Source organism: Anolis carolinensis, unplaced genomic scaffold (genome assembly GCF_035594765.1).
Source record: "Anolis carolinensis isolate JA03-04 unplaced genomic scaffold, rAnoCar3.1.pri scaffold_12, whole genome shotgun sequence".
In the NCBI taxonomy this organism is placed as follows: Eukaryota; Metazoa; Chordata; class Lepidosauria; order Squamata; family Dactyloidae; genus Anolis; species Anolis carolinensis.
In genome coordinates this window covers 11,435,765-11,458,696 of record NW_026943823.1, presented here as the reverse complement: position 1 = coordinate 11,458,696, position 22,932 = coordinate 11,435,765, and the positions used below count along the sequence as shown (strand labels likewise).

Below are 22,932 nucleotides of genomic sequence, written 5' to 3'. Positions count from 1 at the left end.
CCTTTTTATGATGGCATGCCCGAGCCTTTGGGGAAAACTATAGTGTCTGGCTTTACTTGGAGGCTATCTGTATATTTTCTGTTAAAATCAAGACCCTTAACATACAGAGGCACTTTAGTCAAGGTGAAAAGATAACCAAAATGAGTTTACTGAAAACAAGATGAATAAAGGGTTAACTCCACCCGGGACTATTATATTACGATACATTACGAATGAAGATTTTGCTGGTTGCAGTCATCTCTCTGGAGTTCTTGAAAGTCTTTTGCTTCTGATGCAAAGTGATGGTTTACAACCTGATGCTCATAAACTGTCTCAATTTTCTTCCTTGTGAAGCGTAAGCTGGTCAAAAGCTTTTGTTGTCTCTGGGACTGGTAGTATATGAATACTGGCTGAATGCAGGTGCTAAGGATGCCTGTTTTGGATTGCTTAGGCCTATAGGATTGCCAGACAATGCTGCAGAAAGGGAAAGAGTCTAGCAAGAGAGCTCTGTATAGGCAAATGGAATAGACTAACTAAGGCTGGCATCTAGGGGTTTTTTAATGCTCCACCCAAAACTAATACAAAGGGAGGTATCTACACTATTGGGAAAACCTATAAGCAGGGGAACAAAAGTAAAGGAGAGGAAAAGGGAGAGCCAAGACTTCACACTTTTGTTCATTCTTCTTTTGTGGAAAAGGGGCACTAAATGGGGAAAAGGGAATTTTGCCATATATACTTGCATATAAATCTACCTTGTGTCGAGGGCAGCTTTGGAGGCCAAAATTATGGATTTTGATATGGCCCATGGATAGGTGGATGATCATTCCATGGGCGGGGAACGTGCTGATGTCATGACAGAAACAATTGAGGGGAATTGAGATTCATTTATGGAAACTGGAGGCACCTATCTGCCTTCTTCATGCAGACCTTCTTGCCTCCATTGACATCCCATTGCTAGATGTCTTTGGGAACCCAAGTTTGGAGTAGTCATCTTTTGAGGACACTGTTTTAATGCTGCCTTTAAAGGCCTGCCTTAGACACTTTATCTGAGCGTATGCATTGCTGGATTGAAATGAGCTCCAAACTTTCCAAAGAGATTTGACTCTGCTCCGTGTCCCTTTTAACTTCTCTAATCCCTTCATTTTGAGCCATTCCCCCCTTTTGAAGTTAAATATAATTGTCCTAGACTTTCAGTGAAATGTTTCCCTCTTATCTGCCCAGAAGTTGATGGCTGCTTTGATCACTTTTTTCAAAGGCACCCATGGGTTGCCATGGACTGGCTTATATATACTTAGTTGAATAAACCAGCAAAATTTGGCCTGTTCAAACTCTTGGGAAGAGAATGGAGAGATTTTTATTTTATTTTTATTTTTTTTGCATTTTGGGGTGGTTCCCCATCCTGGAAGAAATCAGATTGTGTTGATGAAACATTGCAATAGCAGCGATCCCATTTGGGGTCGGCTGCTTTAAGAGGGCATTTCAGGGCACTGTGCCATATGGAGACACTCGTATTTTAATAGGTTGCACTAGGATTAAAAAAAGAAAAGAAAAATCCAGACGTCCTATCGATGGCTGGAATTTACCAGAGAAGCATAATGAGATTGATTGGTTCAGGAATCAGGGATGATCGGCACAGGGACGCTTCCCTGGGAGGATAATTGGTGCTTCATTGCTTGAATTTTCAATTTCTTGAAGCCCTAAGAGATCCGTGATTAGGGAGCCTGTCTCGGCTGTCAGGATGCTCCAGAATGACATACAGAAAAAGCAGCAGAATGCATTTGTAATAGAAATACATGTTAAAATGTGGAAGCGGAATGAGGGAAGGGGGTATAAAATATTTTCCTAAAATCTCAGCGCAGGATGCATTCGAAGTGAAGGGGAGAATGTCAAGAGAATAATAAACATTGCTGTTTCGGAAGGCCTGTCACTTGAAAGAAGGAGGCCCTTTGCAGCAATCATTTATCGGCAAGGCATGCTAACTCCTTGAAATATCAGACATGAGGTCTAATCTTCTGCAAGCTTGGAAAGTCTGTAGCTCGATGCCAGAAAACATGCCTTGCATGCAAAAGGTTCTGGTTCAGTCTCCATCAGGGCTGAGAAAGGATTGGAGAAACATGAGCCCCATCTTCACTGCTGTATAATGCAGTTTCAAACTGCATTATATGTTCAGTGTAGACTCATATAATGCAGTTGCATGAGTCTACACTGACCATATAAGTTTGCAGTGTAAATGAGGCCATGGACAGCCATCGTAGATCAACACACAGTAGCTAAAGTCAGACAAAGAGAAACTTTTCTCAAATGCTGCTGAAAACTGGCCAAAAATATGACCCTGAGATAACAGGAAGTCACTTTTTATTTTGCTGTTTTTTCCCATCTAGTTCAAAGCTGGGTTTTTTCAAACCATATAAAGTAGTTGTAGGAGGAAAGCTAAATGTAATACCAATACAATACTCTCCAGCATTTCGCAGATAGAAAGCAGGACATATGTGGCCAAGCTGTGTTCAGGAAGGTAAACATTATTAATGAGGAAGATCAGTCCAGCTGGAAAAGGCTGCAGCAGTTTGCTTTTGCCTGGACCCACTGGGAAGGATCAGACTTCACTTCCTTCTCTCTCTCCAGATGAGTTAATTGAGGGCGAACTACTTTTTCCACTTGAATTCAAGGTTTTCAGCTATAAATTAAGCTGAGGACAAAATGGGAAAGTGAGAAGAGAGAGGAACCAGGACATTTCAAAACCAGCTGGAATAACAACGAATCCATCAGGAGTGCCCCTGCCAAATCAGTACAGCAGAAGGGTCATGTTTGGGGATTTTGAAAGCACTTTTCATCCTCTAAAAGAGAGGTTTCCAACCAGTGGTCCGCAAGGGCTTAAATATGGTCCATTTCACCATAGCAACTAGAGTGACTGGTCTCACAAAACCCTCTTATAGTGCTGAGGCAATGAGGATGTCGGGAAGGGAGAGGCCAACTACCTACAAAATGTGTGACAACAAGCCTCCTGACTGCTGCTTCTCCTCCTCCTCCCTCCCCCTGAGCAGAGCCCTTCCAAGTGGCTACTTGTGTCTTCGTTTTTAGGCCTGTTCCTGGGGTTATTTGGTGTGCTGATTCAGAAAATTGCATTGGATAGATCACATCAGCTCTAGATTATTAAATATGGATTTCTGTGGGTGAGCAGATGGCGACTACTGGATGGCATATGTTCTGTATCAGAAACTAGAGCTGCACTGTAGGTGAATGAACATCAGGAGAGAATGCTTCTGGAACATGGCCATACAACCTGGAAAACTCACAGCAACCCAAATGGGTTTTTGTGGGGGGAAAGGCGCTTTGTATTCTGAGCAGAAAGTGGGTTTTCTGAACAGAAAAATTGAGCTATCTGCAAAAATTAAAAATACATTTCAAATAATTCTTCCATAACACATCTGAATGTTCAAATGTGGGGACAGTTCTGAGAAGGAGTCCAGCTTGATTCCCATAACTGCAGGACCAGGTTATAAAATATCAAACATCCCATCAATTTCATATTTGAGATTATATTGAAGAAAGATGGGGGATATGATAGAATGCACTTCCCATCAGCCTTAGTCTTCATAGCCAATGGGGAAGCATGCTGGGAGTTGTAATCCCATAAGACCTGGAGGACCACACATTTCTCATCCGTACCCTTTCCCCCATTATACAAACCACCCCATCGATAACCTTTATGCATCTCACTTGACAATTATAGAGTAGGAACATTTACCATAATAGGGTGGGTGATGGACAGTTCTGCCAAGAAGGCACTATTTCCCTAAGAGCATCATGTCATGGCTGAATAATATCATCTGATACTACAATATATTTTTTCACCTCCCAGGAGAGCCGGGCTTTAAGAGAGACAGTAACAATCTCATTTAAAAGCCGTCAATGCTGACCAGAATTACCATTACCTTTAAAGACATTGTTCCGCCCTTGACCTTAGAGTTATTGTACTAAACAATATAACTGATGTGCCTTGCCGTGTGTCAATATCAGCAAAATAGATCTTCTAGCATTTTCCCCAGGTAATGGTTTGTAAAAAAAGGAGGAGGTGGTTGTTTTCAGTCAGTATCTCTAGATGTCTTTGAAACAGGAAGGGGATGTACATTTCTCTTTTTCATGGTAAGTTTTGATTCAAGTAAGGACAGCATAGAAAAACATGAGCTTCTTCTCAGCTGAAGACCCCATTTAAGGGTCTTCCTATCCATTCATCCCGATTTGTTGTTGGTATGTGAAAATTGGGGCTTGTGATTCATGACATTGTGCCTTCCACTTTGCCCCCAAAAAAGGAAACTGTGTTTTTAGAATAAAGGATTGCCTCATTAAAATAAGTGCTTGGTGATGGCTTCTGTGGTTGCATCTACATGGTCGGATTAATGCCCTTTGATACCACTTTAACTGCCATGGCTCTTTGGGATCCTGGGAGTTTGATTGAGTCACCACCACTCTTTGGCAGAGAAAGTTAAAAGACCTCTTCCATGATTCCATAGCATTAAGTCATGGCAGTGAAAGTGGTGTCAAACTGCATTCATTTGACAGTGCAGATGGACCCTAGATCAGGGGTCCCCAAACTAAGGCCTGTGGGCTGGATACGGCCCTCCAAGGTCATTTACCTGGCTCCTGTCCTAAACTTTAGACTTGGGGTTGACCTAAGTCTGAAATGACTTGAAGGTACACAACAACAACAACAACAACAACAACAATCCTAATTTTGGACTTTTTCATCATAGTCCAGCCCCCCAACAGCCTGAGGCACCGTGAACCAGCCCTCCACTTAAAACATTTGAGGACCCCTGCCCTAGATCATAGAATCATAGAGTTGGAAGAGACATTGTGAGCCATCCAGTCCAAACCCATTCTGCCAAGAAGCAGGAATATTGTATTCAAAGCACCCCCGACAGATGGCCATCCAGCCTCTGCTTAAAAGCCTCCAAAGAAGCCTCCACCACACCCTGGGGCAGAAAGTTCTAATGCTGAACAGCTCTCAAAGTTAGGAAGTTCTTCCTAATATTCAGGTGGAATCTCCTTTTCTGTAGTTTGAAGCCATTGTTCCGCATCCTAGTTTCCGGGGCAGCAGAAAACAAGCTTGCTCCCTCCTCCCTATGACCTCCCCTCACCTCTTGATCCATGGCCCTCTTCATGTCTCCTCTCAGCCTTCTCTTCTGCAGGCTAAATATGCCCAGCTCTTTCAGCCGCTCCTCATAGGGCTTGTTCTCCAGACCCTTGATCATTTTAGTCGCGCTCTTCTGGACGACTGTCATAATTTGGCACATGGTCAAGAAGTGTCAAGCCTTTCTGTTGAAATTGTCCACATGCTTGTGGATTTCAATGGCTTCTCTGTCTAGTTTGACATGGTGGTTGTTAGCAAGGTAATGCATTTGTAATGTGGACTTTAAAGGAGCTATCCACAGTGCGGAACCATGTCCTTCAAATAAGATTGCATAGATCCTTCAAGAGGCCAACTACAATCCAGGGTGAATTCACCATTCCACTGATAAGGGAGCCCCCATGCAGAACTGATAAATATCCATAGCATATAATTAAATACCTTCACCCAGAGCTGGAAATAGCACAGACTTCACTGATAATATCTTTTTGGTCTACCCCCTCAAGGTTTCTTGGGCTCAGAATAAATTATTTCAAGTACTTGCTTAAGTCTGCCTGGAAAAATATATAAAATGGAAATCTCACTGTTAGTCCCAATTAGAGTCGATCCATTGACTCAATGGCAAAAAGATATAAGCTCCCGTTCTCTAGAATTCGATGGAAGGGAGAGTAATCACAACCTTCTAGCTTTCTTCATCGTGCTCCCAAGAGGACATGTCCAAGCTTTCTTCTCTTTAGGAACTGGCTCATGTCTCTTCAAGTCTGTCATGGATGCTACTAGCTTTTCTACATCAGTTAGCCATTGGAGGCTTGTATTCTGGGATTTACATACCTGAATTCCAGGCTTTAAACAGACTTACACATCTGGGGTCATTGCTCAAGATCCTATAGGATCCACAAACTTATGGTGACATTAAAGAGAACATTCCATTTGTCATCCAAAGCATTCAATGGACTGTGATGTTGAAGGCTTTCATGGCCGGAATCACTGTGTTTCTCTGAGTTTTCCGGGCTGTATGGCCATGTTCCAGAAGCATTCTCTCCTGACATTTCACCCACATTTATGTCAGGCATCTTCAGAGGTTGTGAGGTCTGTTGGAAACTAGGCAAGTGGGGTTCATATATCTGTGGAATGCCCAGGATGGGAGAAAGAGCTCTTGTCTGTCGGAGGAAAGTTTGAATATTGTAATTCACCATCTTGATTAGCATTGAATGGCCTTGCAATTTCAAGGTCTGGCTGCTTCCTGTCTGGGGGAATCCTTGTTGGGAGGTGTTAATTGGTCCTGATTGTGTCCTGTCTGGAATTTTCCTGTTTTCTGAGCATTGTTCTTTATTTACTGTCTGAGGCAGGTGCCTAGTTTCCAATAGACCTCACAACCTCTGAGGAGACCTGCCATAGATGTGTGTGAAACGTCAGTAGCGAATGCTTCTGGAATGTGAGCATACAGCCCAGAAAACTCACAGCAACCCATTAAATAGACTATTTTTGGAGGCCATTCTGAGCCCTGTCTGCACACTGGGCCAGCTTTTATATTGAGCCTGTTGCACTATAGTTGTTCTGTGGTTGAATGAAGAAGTGCAGTTTAGGGTTCCAGGATGCATCCTTTTGCATGCACATAAAAAATTAAAACTGTTATCATGACTTGGGCTTTTACCAGCTTAATAACCTGTCAGAATCCCAGCCATGCAAAACGATAATTAATGCAGTAGCATAATGTAGCCGTGTGAGGTTTCATAATTTACTGGACAATCATGTTTTCCTTCAAGAAGTTAATCTGTATTTAGGAATAGATTGCTCTTCCCATGCCTTTTAAATGACAGCAAGCCTTTCTTCTTTTTTTCCCCCCCTTTCCCTAATTTTTGGAGAAATAGTGTTTCAGAAAGGACAGGCAATAGACACCGGAGAAATTGAAATTGGAGACCAAGTGATGCAAACAATCCCCCCAGGCCTCTTCTGGCGTTTCCAGATCATGATCCATCATCCGATGTACCTGAAATTTAATGTTTCATTGGCAAAGGACTCTCTGTTGGGGATTTATGGCAGACGCAACATTCCTCCCACTCACACACAGGTATTTTAATTTTATGTTGTTGTAAAAGGTAGCATTTTCATGGCATGTGATAATTTTCAGAGAGAGCTCTGTAGGTTGATGTTGACTATGAAATTGATTTTTTTTAGATATTATCCTCCCTTTTTAAACATTTTGGATATTAACCTCTCTTTCTAACCTCTCCTGCATTTCCTGCCTTCTTTTCTTGCAATTTTAGAACTATCAATTTATCTCAGGAACACAGGAGGAAGTTTGGAGATTTTGTATATTACTTAGGGCTGGGCTAGCACTGCAGGTTAAACCGCCAGGTATAGAAGATCCTGCCGACTGGAAGGTTGGCAATTCAAGCCCATGTTGGGGTGAGCTCCTGCTGTCAGCCCAGCTTCTGCTCACCTACCAGTTCGAAAACAACAGTGTAAGTAGATAAATAGGTACTGCATTTAGCGGGGAGGAAAAGGCACCTCTGAAAAACATGCCAGCAGTCTGATCAGGAAGTCAAAGCTCTTCGGCATGGAAGAATGGAACAACAGCACCTCCCCATGGCCGAATCGAACACAGCTAAATGCCAGAGATGAAAAGAGGGAAGCCTTGCCTCTGTTTATGTACTGTCTGTCTCTGTCAATTGTATAATGGCATTGAATGTTTGCCATATATGTACCTGTAATCTGCTCTGAGTCCCCTTGGAGGAGATAGAACAGAATGTAAATAAAGTATATATTATTATTATTATTATTATTATTATTATTATCATTATCATCATCATCATCAAATCAGAAGTGGTCATCATGAACAGATATAATATTCTACAAATACCTCTAAAGTGTTTGGTTGTTAAAATTAAAGAATATAATTTACCCTTGGCTTACCTCTACACAAAGGAACAGACATACAAGAGCTCAGTTTTGAGTCCACCGGCTTCCGTCTTTATCAACCCTTGTGTAGTTGTCACTGCAAACCAATATGGCACCAGAGAGACACTCTTTAAGCACACAATCAAACTCTTGTCCATGTTCAGCCTCAAAGGGGTAGGACATTGATTAGACTTTGTGTCCTGTTGACAAAACAGCAGAACCACTTATTCGGCAGTTGCTCCTTTACAACATGCCTGCCTCTTACACAAACCCTCCAGTCATCCATTAGCAGGTTAAAGGAAATGGAAAAGAATTGAAACCAGTGGCTCTATTCAGTGAAAAAAAAGGAGTGTATAAATGGAATTGGAACTCGACACTGCATAGCAGAGCTGGGTAGACTTTAAGCACTTTTATTTGTGTGTTTGTGTGTCTGCACATTTGCATACATGCGTGTGTCTTCAAGTCATTTCTGGCTTGCAAGCTCCAGCATTCCATAAGTGAGAACCATTGTAATTAAAAGTGGAACCATAGTGCTACAGCTCTAATAATAATAATAATATACTTTATTTATATTCCACTCTATCTCTATCAGAGTGGTTTACAGGACACATAGATGGCAAACATCCAATGCTGTTATACAATTGACAACAAAGACAGACAGTACATAAACAGAGGCAAGGCTTCTCTCTTTTTTCATCTCCAGCATCTGTGCTTAACTCGGTCATGGGGAGGTGCTGTTGTTTCATTTTTCCACACCGAAGAACCTGTTATCCATGGACACCTTCCTGATCTAATTGCCGGCATGTTTTTCAGGGGCGTCTTTTACATCCCCACAAAGCGATACCTATTTATCTACTCACCTTGCTTTTTTAAACTGCTAGGTAAGCAGAAGCTAGGGCTGACGGCGGGAGCTCACCCCATGGCTTGAACTGCCAACCTTCCTGTTGGCGAGTCTTCTGTAGCTGGCAGTTCAACCTGCTGTGCTAGCTCTGCAGTGTTAAGGATCCCTAATGTTTAAGCCCAAGCTCTACTACACCTCTTATGCTGAGGGCTTTATTTGCTTTGCAATATTTCTTTGTCTGGGAATATCTATCTATCATCTATCTATTTCTGGCAATGTCCAGCTGTCGGAGTGGCCACTGCTCTTGCTTTCATATCTACTGTCTCTTTCCTTCCTTCATTCCTCTGATACCTTTCTCTGGTTCCTTTCTCTTTCATCCTTTCTTTTTCTTTTTCTTTTTCTTCCCCTTCCCTCCCTTGCTTTCTTTCCTTTTTCCTTTCCTTCTTTCCTTCCTTCCTTCCTCCCTTCCTCTGCCTTTCTCCCTTTTCCACCTCCAACATCACAGAGGGCCACTTCACCTAGCAACAGCCTTTGCAGTACAAATAGGCAGAGAAACAAATATGCATGCATACATTCTTTGACTTTTGTATAGAGAGAGGATTTTTGTGTCTTATACAAAATAAGTCCACTGGGCTAGAGCAATGGTCTACCTTGGCAGAAGCTCTCCCAGATCTCAGGTAGAAGTAATTTCTTACTGGTTCCTTCAGGTCCTCAAGTCTGAAAATGCCAAAGATTGAGTTTCCAACCTTCTAGATACAGAGCCCATGCCCTGATGCTGAATTGTGTGAGCCCTTCCCTTAAGACGCATCTGTCTTTGTTCCCTCATAGCTCCCATTGCGCCTATCTGGGCTTAATGGCCAACTAAGATGATTACCTTACGGGTTATATTTTGTTGGCTGTGTAATTATCTATGCTTTAGCACCAACCTGACGACCAATTAAAACACTTGTTCCAGTTGTTGTAATTACGTCTATACTTCGATCCCAGGCAGATCATTGGCGCTGTGTTTACAGGGAAAATTAGAATAGCATTTTTCTTTTTTAAGTGAATAAATAAATGCAGGGGAAATTCCTAAACTACTTTTTTAGAACTAACTTTGACAGGTCTTGCAATGTACATGCTACATGCAACGAGGGTAAGCAGAACTCATCATAACATTACCATTGTCATTTCAGTTTGATTTTGTAAAACTGATGGATGGGAAGCAATTAATTAAGCAGGAGCCAAGACATTCGGAGGAACCTCAGCATGCCCCCAGGAATCTGATCTTGATGTCCATGCAAGAAACCGGATTCATAGAATTTATGGATCAAGGGGCTTGGCACATGGCTTTTTACAACGATGGCAAGAAAATGGAACAAGTGCTGATGTTGACCACAGCCATAGGTAAGATTATATTGCCTATTATTTACTTCCTGACAGTGTAGAATATTGGATTTTATTTATTTATTTTGCAACAATCTTAAATCACTTTCAGTAGTTTTGTAGGCAATGGAGGGCTCATCTACTCCATAAAATTAATGCAGTTTGACATCATATTAGTTGCCTTGACTCAGTAATATGGGATCACGGGAGCTGTAGTTTTAGAGAGTTTTTAGCCTTCTGTGCAAAGGATGCTGGGGCCCCTACAAGTCCCAGCATTCCATAGTATTGAGCCATAGCAGTTACAGCAGTGGTTCTCAGCCTGTGGGTCCCCAGATGTTTTGGCCTTCAACTCCCAGAAATCCTTACAACTGGTAAACTGGCTGGGATTTCTGGGAGTTGTAAGCCAAAACATCTGGGGACCCACAGATTGAGAACCACTGATCTACAGGTTTGAGCCTGCCCCTGTCTGAGCCATATTGGTGACAAACTAAACATGGAATAACCAGTGGAACCATATTTATACCTTCAAATGCTTTAAGTATAGAACTGGCAAACAGAAATGGATAGCGATTCACCTGAAATGCACAAGCCTACCACAAATTCATTTGTGTGATTGCAACTCTGAAGGAAAACTGAATGCATTTACACAAATCTCTTAAAATGTACCACCTTTAATCAGAGTAGGACATTTGATTTGGTAATTTTTGTCTATTTGTGGCCTAGTCCCATCATTTATTCATGGTAATATGTGTTATTTTATATTAAAAGCAGGGTGCCTTTCCAAAATTAAGGAGTGATTTTAATGGTTGTGTGGAGAACCCTATTTTCAACCAATTCCAGAAATAGCATAAAGATGTTAATTGCCTTGACTGTTACCCAATAAATACTTCATTTTTAAAATTATTTCAGTAGCAAGTAATGTAATGTGACTGCTCAGTATAAAAATTTCTCATTGTAGAATGAAATACTACTTCTTGTTGCAGGATGTCAGCTCTGAATCTAATTCAAATAGAACAGAAAGCTTGGCTTGCCAAACATACTATGTCTTGGTGTATGTGATTTCCTCTATCTCCCATGGCTTCATAAGCAGCTGAAAAAGCCAGAAGTGAATAATTTACTTAGCATGTTGCCTAAATCTGGTCTGCTGGCTTTTCACTCTTAAATATACCAGGATTCATAGGACAAAAGCATATTTGTCCTATGTTGGCTTCTGATGAAATGGCAAACAAGCTGTTTGGTTTGGTTTCCTTAATGGCTAACTCTTGAAAGAGGATATAGATGTACTGCATTCGTGAAACACAGCCCATCTATTTGGAGAAATATTTTATTTTGGTGCCTGTGAATTATACTACAAACACATGGGTTATGTGTATCTCATGTCAATAGTATTTCTTTAGTTTTCTGCTACATTTTCCCACCTAAATCTTTACCTCTTCATTTCCTGAACAGAAGTCATGGATGACTGTTCCACCAACTGCAATGGAAATGGAGAATGTATATCTGGCCATTGCCACTGTTTTCCAGGGTTCCTTGGTCCTGACTGTGCACGAGGTAAGGATTTGTCATTGAAAACCAGAATAATAATCATCATCAGGTTGCTGTGAGTTTTCTGGGCTGTATGGCCATGTTCCAGAAGCATTCTCTCCTGACATTTCATCCACATCTATGGCAGGCATCCTCGGAAGTTGTGAGGTCATCATCATCATCAACATCATCATTATCATCATCATCATCATCTTCATCAACATCATAGCTATTCACGGATTTTTAACAGACAGCTAGTACACTATGGTTTGGTACTGATGATGATGATGGTCCTGATGTAGATTTTGTTGATATCGAACAACAGGACACCTTATTAAAGCCTGTGTGAAACTAGATGGGATCCAGATCTTCTGGAGCAAATCAGTGTGTTCATTTAATCACCAAACTAGGGTACAAATGGAATCTTTTGGTTGATACATTCCCCTGGTTGGGATGAAAAATATTGTTTTCTGTACTTTCTGCAGATTCCTGTCCGGTGTTATGTAGTGGGAATGGGGAATATGAAAAGGGCCACTGCGTGTGCCGCAATGGATGGAAAGGGCCCGAATGTGATGTCCCAGAAGAGCAGTGTATCGACCCCACTTGCTTCGGCCATGGGACCTGCATCATGGGCATCTGTATTTGCGTCCCTGGTTATAAAGGAGAGATATGTGAGGAAGGTCAGTACATTTATTTCTCTTGTCCATTTGTTCCTTTAAAGTACAGCGTGACCCTGTATCCATGAGGGATGAGCTCCACCAAATTTGACATGACATTAGATGCTAACCCCAAATGCCATTGTTATTTTTATTGATGCAATAAAGTGTGACTTGACTTCAGCATTATTCTTTTGCTTGCTTGCTTCACCACCTTTCTGCTATGGGTTCATAACGCCATTGTTTCCCTCTCTTGCTTTCCAGAGGACTGCTTAGATCCCATGTGTTCTGGCCATGGAGTCTGCGTTCAAGGGGAATGCCACTGTTCCATGGGATGGGGTGGTGTCAACTGCGAAACATCACTCCCTGTTTGCCAAGAACAGTGTTCGGGTCATGGCACCTTCCTTTTGGATTCTGGCGTGTGCAACTGCGACCCAAAGTGGACAGGTTCTGACTGCTCAACTGGTAGGTTTCCATTTTAACCAATGCTTCACTGGATTGTTGGCTTCTGGATAGCTGAATCAGGTCCACTGTGGTCCAACCCATTGTCCAAACACACCCTTGATCAAGGGAACGTCAATGCCATCATTGTCATTCCTCATCTGCTTTGGCTCTCCAACAAGCGCATGGCCATCACCTGTCATGGCCAGTGAGATCGGAATGTGGCACCTGTGCAGTCAATGCAAGGTGGAGGTCAATGTACCTTGCCCAAGCATGTTTATTCCATCGTTAAGGGTTCTATGGCACCAAGGCACAAACATTTGTATGTTGTGGTCGTCTGCTGGAGTGGTTTGCAGTCCTTGAAGCCGTGTGTCATAATAAAGGTGTCCGTCTTCGAGGTGCCACAAGGCTCTTTGTTTTTGTTTAGCACAAAAGACAGCAATTGGCTCTCAGAGCAGAGGAGCCAGGCAGGGAGCAAAGGCAGATTGATTTTTCCTCCTGCATTATATATTGCCAGGGCAACCAGACCCAAGCAGGCTGTGTTATTCATTAACTTGTTAAGCGAGCCCTCGGGCAGTTCTTGTTGGGTTTTTTGGAGGGGAGGAAGTGGGAATCGCATAGGAATTCAGCCAGAAATAAGGGGGAGGGGGTGCTCAATTCTGCTTGAATTAAACACTAAATTCACAAAGCGTTTTGCCTGAATCCCAAAGTGCATTTCGATTATTTTTGGTCAAATCATTGTTTGGCATTGGTCACCCTTCATTCAAGGGGTGTGGTGACGCCACAGGTTAAACTGCTAAGCTGGTGAACTTGCTGACCGGAAGGTTGGTGGTTCAAATCCACGAGAAGGGGTGAGCTTCCACTATTAGCCCCAGCTTCTGCCAACCAAGCAGTTTGAAAACATGCAAGTGCGAGTAGATCAATAGGTACCACCTTGGTGGGAAGATAAACGGCATTCCATGCCAGCCACATGACCTAGGAAGTGTTTACGGACAATGCAGGCTCTTAGGTTTAGAAATAGAGGTGAGCACCACCCCCAGAGCCAGAGATGAGCATCACTTCTCAAAGCTGGAAGGGGAAACCTTTACTTTTACTTATATTATGAGCTTGCCATTGACCATAATAAAGTGAACTTGAACTTTACTTTTATCTTTGTTTGTTGTTTCTAGGCATTGAATGTTTGCCTTGTGTCTGTGTTTGCTGGAATCCACCTTGAGTCCCCTCAGGGAGATAGGGTGAAATACAAATAAATTACTATTATTATTATTATTATTGACACAACGACATAGTCTGACACAGAAAACAAGATAGATATGCTGGATTTCGTATCACAAAATCCCAAGTCGAACACTTCCCAAGTGTTTAGTCTGTGAGATGTAATTATTATTATTATTATTATTATTATTATTATTATTATTATTATTATTATTATTATTATTATTAGGATCAGGCCATCTTTAGTAGTGCCTCTACAGGGATGGCTGAAATATTTAATGATTGCTTGCATGTCATGCTCTATACACCTCTCACAGGATCCTTCCTCTTGACATGTCCACAAAAAGATCGGTAACCCCCATATTGGTCGTATTTTATCATTGTTGTGCTAAAGAATGGCTCGGCATAATGTCCAAACTCAGGCAAGAAGAGTCCATGTTGCACAGTATGGGAGTATGCTCGATACCTCAAATGAAAAGGCATTGCCTTTCATTAGAAAAGGACTCTTCCCCATTGTTGTTAACTTTTTCAAAAGAAGAAGAGGGCCTGTTCCCTTGCTGATTTGAGTGGCATTTTCCTTCGTCCCTAATCAATTTGTCTGCATGTTTTGCTGATTTGTATAGTGTTGGGAGAAGAGGGGGTGTGATGACTCATGGGCCATGGTTATTGGTGTTCTGCAGCCTGGGTCCTGACAGTTTGACTCCGCCACCCTAAGCACCAATTAACCTAAGACGAGAATGTCTACGGGAACCGGGGCGGAAGACCAACCGCTCAGCTACACCATTTCCAAGGATGAATTCGACAGGATCCGTGATACTCTCCGAACACAGGAGGGTGAAATTCTGGGCTTGAAGGAACCAAGTTTTCTGGAGAAGCCTCCAAGGTTCATGTTTTCCGTCGCCAGTGCCAGGCGTACATAGAAGCCCGCCAAGCTAAATTTCCCCACGAAGATGTCAAAGTGGCGTGGATTTATAGTCTTCTAGATGGGCCTGCGGCCAATTGGGCGACGGCGCTGTATGATGCAGGTTCCACGCACCTAAGCACCGCGCAAGGGTTCTTGAACCATCTTAGGAGGACCTGGGGAATCGAGGACAACGAGGAGGCGGCCGGCCATAAACTCCGGCGACTCCTTCAAGGGGACAGGCCGTTGTCCCGGTACATAGCCGAGTTCCGGGTGCTGGCTCAGAACACCGGTTGGAACGATATCGCCCTCAGAGGGCAGTTTCGTGAGGGCCTTAACTTCAAGATGCAGGAAGAAATTTCTAAGGTGGATCCCCCAGAGACTCTTGAGAGACTCATTAATCATTGTCTACGAGCCGAAGTCCTGCTTGCCAACAAAAAACAGTGGCTCCGAGGTCAGAGTGGAAGAGCCGGGGTGAGAGTGGAATACCGCTTCTACCAGTATTCAGCCACGACCAGTATGGAAATCTCCACCGCCAGCCCCAAACCCCATGGGAAGCGAGGAAGAACCGATGCAGTTGGGCAATGTGCGCCCCAGACTGGATGTTGCCGAAAAGGCCCGCTGCCAACGTTTGAATTTGTGTTGGTACTGCGGAAATGGGGGCCACCTCGCCAGAGAATGCCCAGCCAAAAGGAAGCCCGCCGCTCGCCTGGCAGCGGCGTCCACCGTGGAGCCGGAATCGGCCGAGGCGGCTGGGGCCACGCCGGCGGGGGAAGCCAGCGACCGGGCGTAGAGAGGCTCGCCAACCCGGTCAAAAACCCCACTCAAGAGCCGCAGACGGGGGTCCTATTTCTCCTACTGGTCACACTGTGGTCAGCGAAAAAGGGACCCGTCATGATCCATGCCATGATAGACTCAGGAGCAACAAATAATTTCATTGATAGAGAGTATGCCGACTCTCTGGGATTACAATATCATGATTTCAAGAATGCCCGAGTGGTGCAGGCTATAGATGGTCGTCCCCTAAAGATGGGTCCAGTGAGCCAATGGACTGAGCCCACCAGAATGTGGATAAGGGAACACATGGAAAAGATTTCCTTCTTTGTCACCGAGGTTCCCCACTTCCCTGTGATTTTGGGAATTCCTTGGCTGACACTCCACGACCCAAACATCTCCTGGACCAACAGAGAACTACAATTTGCTTCAAAGTATTGCCAAAACCATTGCCTAGTAGCCAAGGTCTGCCATGCCACAGACGCAGAGCCCATCATCACCTTGCCCAAGAAATATTCAGACTTCTGGGACGTTTTCAATGAAAAAGAAGCCGAGAAACTACCCGCACATAGACCCTACGACTGTGCCATTGACCTGGTGGAGGGGCCCCCGATCCCGCGAGGACACCTCTACTCCCTGACTGAACCAGAGCAAGAAGCTCTCAGGGAGTTCATAGAGTCAAATCTTCACAAGGGATTCATCAGACCCTCTCAATCCCCAGCTGCTTCCCCGGTGATGTTTGTGAAAAAAAAGTCAGGGGACCTACGCTTGGTTGTGGACTATAGAGCATTGAATAATATCACGAAGCGGAACCGCTATCCCCTGCCTTTGATCTCGGACCTATTAGACCGACTTCGAGGGACCAAGGTTTACACCAAGCTGGATCTCCGGGGGGCTTACAATCTAGTTCGCATCAGGGAGGGGGACGAATGGAAAACCGCCTTCCAGACCAAATTCGGATTATTCGAGTCCCTGGTCATGAATTACGGATTATCCGGAGCTCCCGCAACGTTCCAGCATTTTGTCAACGATATCTTTCAGGATTATCTAGATCGGTTCTTGATCATATACCTGGACGATTTTTTGGTGTTTTCTAGATCACAATCAGAGCACGAGAACCACGTCAGAATGGTGCTACAACGATTGCGGGATCATGGACTATATGCCAAGTTAGAAAAATGCGCCTTTGATCTGCAAGAAGTAGACTTCCTGGGGTACCGCGTCTCGCCACAAGGGCTCTCCATGGACCCGGCAAAGGTTTCAGCAGTATTGGAATGGTGGGCGCCAACCAACAAGAAGGAAGTGCAACGTTTCTTGGGGTTCACGAACTACTACCGCAAATTCATCCCAGACTTTGCCCGCTGGTCTGACCCAATCACCAGCTGCATCCGTGGAAAACAGCCTTTCCGCTGGACGGAGCAAGCAGAGAAAGGGTTCCAACAATTAAAGAAATTATTCACGACCCAGCCAATTCTACAGCACCCTGATCCTAAAACCCCTTTTGTTGTGCAGGCTGACGCCTCTGATGTGGCAATTGGGGCTGTACTCATGCAACCAGTGGGAGAACATCTTCATCCTTGTGCCTATTACTCCCGTCAACTAACAGCCCCAGAGAGAAATTACACTATTTGGGAGAAAGAACTCTTGGCCATAAAGGCAGCCTTTGAAAATTGGAGACATTGGTTGGAAGGGGCCAAATTTCCCATTGAGGTTCATACTGATCATCGAAATTTAGAGCACCTAAGAACCGCACGAAAGCTAAATCAAAGGCAGCAGTGCTGGGCTTTGTTCTTTGAACGTTTTGACTTCCAGATCCATTATGTGACCCCAGCACAGACCAAGCAAGCAGATGCTCTATCACGGAAACCAGAGTATGCTGCAGGACGCAAAGAGACCTCAGAATCCCGATTGCTGCAACCCGAAAACTTTGCCACACTCACAGTGGGAAACACCAAATCCACTCCAATCGAACCAACTCCTTCCAACCCAGAACCCTTTTGCGCTCAAGAAATTAGAGCCAGCCAGCAGGCAGATGCCTGGGCTCAAGACCAGATTCGCCAAGGGTTACGTTTTCCTTTCTCACTTAAGGATGGACTAATGTGCTACCGGAATCATGTTTACATCCCTCCAGGCCCCGGCAGAGAAAAGGCACTTCGTCTGTGTCATGACAGCAAGCCCGCAGGGCATTTTGGGCTCTTTAAAACCATGCACCTAATTCTACGAGATTTCTGGTGGCCCAAGATTCGCAAGGATGTAGAAAAATATGTCAATACTTGCCCGGTATGCCAGCGCTCCAAGACAAGAAGGGAAAAGCCCACAGGGCTACTGCATCCCCTTCCTACTCCATGTCGTCCATGGGAGATAATTTCTGCGGATTTTATCACTGATCTACCACCTTCCCTTGGATTCACCACGATCCTAGTGGTGGTGGACCTTTTTACCAAGTTGGCTCATTTCATTCCCTGCAATGGCCTCCCCACGGCCAAAGAGACTGCAGATCTTCAGCATATTTTCAGACTACATGGATTGCCCAAGAGTTTAGTCACGGACCGTGGATCTCAATTCACCTCTCGTTTTTGGAAAGCACTACAAAAACTATTGGGCATAGACTCTCGTTTATCTTCAGCTCACCATCCCCAAACGGATGGGCAAACTGAGCGCACCAATGCCACTTTGGAACAATACCTTCGCTGTTATGTAAACTACCAGCAGGACAATTGGGCTTCCCTGTTACCGCTATCGGAGTTTGCTTACAACAATGGGGTCCAGGCTTCAACTAAAGAAACCCCGTTCTTTGCAAACTACGGCTTCCACCCGCGTTTCTTCCCTTCTGTCATTGAAACTTCAGAAGTCCTTGCAGCAGAGGACTGGCTACAAGAACTTACAGCGGTGCAACAACTCTTGCATCAACAACTGGATCAAGCCAAGGAGGACTATAAATGCCACGCTGACAGCCATCGCCAGGCGGGCCCCGAGATCAAGGTAGGAGACCGGGTTCTATTGTCCACTCGTTTTTTGCCCTCCCACCGTCCTTGCCGGAAGCTAGATGCCCGTTTCATTGGTCCCTATCCAGTGGTGGCGCAACTTAACCCCGTGACTTTCAAACTCCAACTCCCGCGCTCTATGCGCATTCATCCAGTGTTTCATCGCTCCCTGCTCCTTCCGGCGGATGGTGTGCGCCCTGATGCAGACCGGCCGGCCCCCACCCCTGTTTTGGTGGACGGGGAGGAGGAATTCGAGGTTCAGGACATTTTGGATTCTCGCTTTCATCACCGCCGCCTTCAATATCTCATTGACTGGGTGGGTTTTGGCCCCGAAGAACGCTCTTGGGAAGACGCTTCCACAGTCCATGCCCCCGATTTAGTCCGCCGCTTCCATCAGGCCTACCCTGCCAAGCCGTGGCCCCGCACCTCGGGAAGAGGGCTCTTTTTGGAGAGGGGCCTTGAGGAGGGGGATAGTGTGATGACTCATGGGCCATGTAGTCCTGTTCCTAGTACTGTTGTGACAGATGAAGAGGAAAACTTGGGTTTCCCACCATTTCTGCCAGATTTGGAGCCCTTGCAGCTGCAAGATGTTTGCCCACAAGAAGTCAGCCAAACAAGCCTTGAGCAGAAATCTCCCCCATTTTCTCGCCGGCTTTATTATAATCAAGATAGAAGCGCTCGGGAGGCGACTCGCCGGAGCGCCAGGATAGCTGCCAGACAATTAGATGATTAAGTCTGTTTCCCTTGGGAAAGTTTAAGGAGTCATGCATCTGGACACAGTATAGGTTTCGTTTCTTGTTCCCCAGAGAAAGTGTTCCTTGGCGGGAAAACAAGATCCTATATAGGTGTTTGCCCGCAAAGGAATCCTTGCGGAGTCAATTCGTCGACTTGAGGAGTGAGATCGTGTGTAGACTTCGTACTCCAGTTCCCAGTTCCCAGATCAAGTTTCCTGCCCAGCCTTGTACCGTGGACTTCTATGGACTCAGTTCTAGATTCATGTTTGCCTTGTTTCCAGTTTGATCTTGCCAAGTTTCAAGTATTGCCTTCCCTTGCGTTTTAAACCACGGACCTTGCCTTCCAGTCTCAAGCCTTGTTTTCCAGTTTCCTTTGGATTTACTTTAAGCCTCAAAGACTATGGACAGTTCCCCACACTATTGCTTGCCAAATAGTGTGTGTTTCGGTGAAGTGGATTATAACTTTGGACTTTAATATCACATATTGGACATTGTTTTCCTGGACTATATTTGACCTTTCCTGAAAGGTCTACTTCTGAACTATATTCTACACTTATTTTTATTGACTTTATATATTTCCCTAATAAAGATATTAGATAGATTCTGGTCTCTGCGCATGGTTATTGGTGTTCTGCAGCCTGGGTTCTGACAGGGGGAGAACTCGGCAACCCTGTGATTACTGGCTCAGACTCCGCTCCACTTCCTCCCCAAAATTGGTGATGGAAGTTTTGAGAGCTACTCCATCAAAGAAAACATTAAACAAACTCTTCAACAGGAGCAAACTAAAACCAAGAAAGGCCATGTCTAAGGTTGCATCTTAGCTGTCACTTGGAAAAAGTTGTATTGCTGAAGCATACCTGTGTAAACCATAGGTGGGCTTGGAGCTATTCTTCGTAAAGATAAAGATTTTCCCCTGACGTTACGTCTAGTCATGTCTGACTCTGGGGGTTGGTGCTCATCTCCATTTCTAAGCCAAAGAGCCGGCATTGTCCAAAGTCATGTGGCCGGCATGACTGCATGGATCATCGTTACATTCTTTTTATAGCCTTATCAAAACCCATTGAAAAACTGAGGAAACATTCCTTCCCTTTTTCCTTGTTGCACTTATTTATTTATTTATTTATTTACTACATTTATAACCCGCTCTTCTCACCCCGAAGGGGACTCAGAGCAGCTTACAAATCAAATGTACATACAATATATTATTAGCATAGCACAATATAAGCATTAAATTACTATATTGTACTATCTATATATATAAAAGAGTGATGACATCATGGCGACCCACAAAACAACAAAACTACAGGCCCCTCAATCTCGAAATTTGACAACACAACCCATCATCCACGCCTCTAGGTTGATACAACAAAAAGAAAAGAAAAATAATGTCCTAATTAGAGAGAGAGGAATAATTGCTTTTATCCAATTGCTGCCAATTAGAAGGCTAAGCTCCTCCAACTTGGTCTCCTAGCAACCCAATAAAAAATAATAAAAAACACTAAAAATAATTAAAAACACTAAAAAATCAATACAATAAAATACTATAATAACAGAAAATAACTAAAAATAATACAAGAAAATAATAAAATATAATAAATAAAAAGATAACTTACAATAAAATTAATTTAAAAATACAAATAACGTCAAATAAAAATTACACAACAATTTTTAACCAATACCACCACCACTTTGCCACAGCAACGCGTGGCTGGGCACAGCTAGTATCATTATATGGTAATATTATTAGTAATATTATATTTAATATATAATATATAATTGATATTATTATATTATATTATTAGTAAAATATTGTATAACATTATAATATTATCAATATTATAATTATATACAATATATTATATATTTATAAATTATTGTTTGTGTGTATATATATTATATGTGTGTGTGTGTGTGTAAAATTAGCATAATCTTCTAACACTTGGATGGATGGATGGATGGATGGATGGATGGATGGATGGATGGATGGATAGATAGCTAAACAGATAGATGGATAGACAGACAGATAGAAAGATAGGTCAATGGAGACTCCACCACAGCTGCAAAACCAAGAACAAGCCACGAGAGCAAAGACAAAGACCCACCCAGATGAAAATTGTCCTTACCATACATCAAGGGAACCACTGACCACAGAGGGAAGCTGGTGAAGAAACACAACCTAAAAACTATCTACAGACCCACTATGAAAATCCAACAAATGCTTCATTCATCAAAAGACAAGAGAGATCCTCTCACCTCTGCAGGAGTCTACCGTATACCGTGCAGCTGTGGACAAGTTTCCATAGGTACCCCCAAATGCAGCATTGCCCAAACACGAAGCAAAGAACATGAAAGGCACTGCACACTAACTCAACCAGAGAAGTCAGCCATAGCAGAGCACTCAATGAATCAACCTGGACATAGTATATTATTTGATGCTGGGCAAAACATCAGCAAAGAATGCTTCTGAAACATGGCCATGCAGCTCGGAAAACTCACAGCAACCCAGTGATTCTGGCCATGAAAGCCTTCGACAACATATTTTGGTTTCACTTGATTGAACTTCATTGTAAATTTTCAAGACTGAGGGTCTGCTGATTATCAAAGCAACAAGGGACCAGTCTCACATCTAACCTGGCAACTCTACCTTGGTCCCTCCAAGAAGATACATCACACAAATGGTGTTGCTGAAAAGAGTGGAAGCTTTACACAATATATCCCAGTAGCATCTACTACTGACATTATAAGGCAGCGGCCACCATCTTCATTCTGCTATGATGCCTCCACTCCCATTGTAGAAGAATGAGGTGCCGGGGACTAAAACTCTCCTAGGGATAAAGATGGTGGCCTCAGCCATCTACCCCAGCAGATTCCTCCTGCTCGGCTGAAATTAAATCAGTAATGAATGTGTATATGATAGCAGTTGTTCTTGGTGGTAAACAGTGATCTTCCTCTGCTTAAATCATTCGATGAGACCCCTATATCTGTGCAGGATACATTCCCAAATGCGATGGGGTTACATTAAACTATGGACGTGACCAAAAGCCTTCGGAGGACCTAGGGTTTTCTAGAGAAGGAATTTGCTAGGTCTTCTAACACAGCTTTACAGAGACTTTTGGGTAATGTTGTATGCCTGGAGAACCTAGCAAATTTGTAGTTAGTCCGTGGGTCCAGGCGAGTGAAACCACAGGCATGGGCTCTGCAGTTATGGGATTCATAATTCATTCATAATAATTCAAGAAAAATTGAAAAATGCTTTATAATGTTAATTTAAGTTCAAACATGGATTATATGCGTAACTAGTGCTGTTCGGTTATTACTTCGCAAGCCTTCTCAGTTCCAGAATCTGATTAATTTTATATCAGTAAGATAAATATGGATTTTGAAGTTTTCTTGGTTACGTTTCTTTCATTTTTTTTATCAGAAGAAGCAAAAGAGCTCAATGAATTTCTTCCTCTACTAATTTAAGGAGCATTAAAAATTCAGTTTGGA

At 43.4% G+C, this 22,932-nt stretch overlaps 1 protein-coding gene across 11 annotated transcripts in view; it reads left to right on the top strand.

Annotated features, from left to right (window-relative positions):
* The window catches only part of tenm1 (teneurin transmembrane protein 1), a 365,598-nt gene that overhangs the window by 232,485 nt on the left and 110,181 nt on the right, over window positions 1-22,932 (top strand). For 6 of the 11 annotated variants that reach the window (XM_062963657.1, XM_062963654.1, XM_062963655.1 and 3 more), the window contains 5 exons: window positions 6,973-7,178; window positions 10,025-10,235; window positions 11,664-11,765; window positions 12,224-12,418; window positions 12,659-12,859. In XM_062963657.1, coding sequence (XP_062819727.1) covers window positions 6,973-7,178; window positions 10,025-10,235; window positions 11,664-11,765; window positions 12,224-12,418; window positions 12,659-12,859 — 915 coding nt within the window. The remainder of the gene's footprint in view (window positions 1-6,972; window positions 7,179-10,024; window positions 10,236-11,663; window positions 11,766-12,223; window positions 12,419-12,658; window positions 12,860-22,932) is intronic. The other 5 variants (XM_062963661.1, XM_062963659.1, XM_062963658.1 and 2 more) reach the window with 1 other exon arrangement.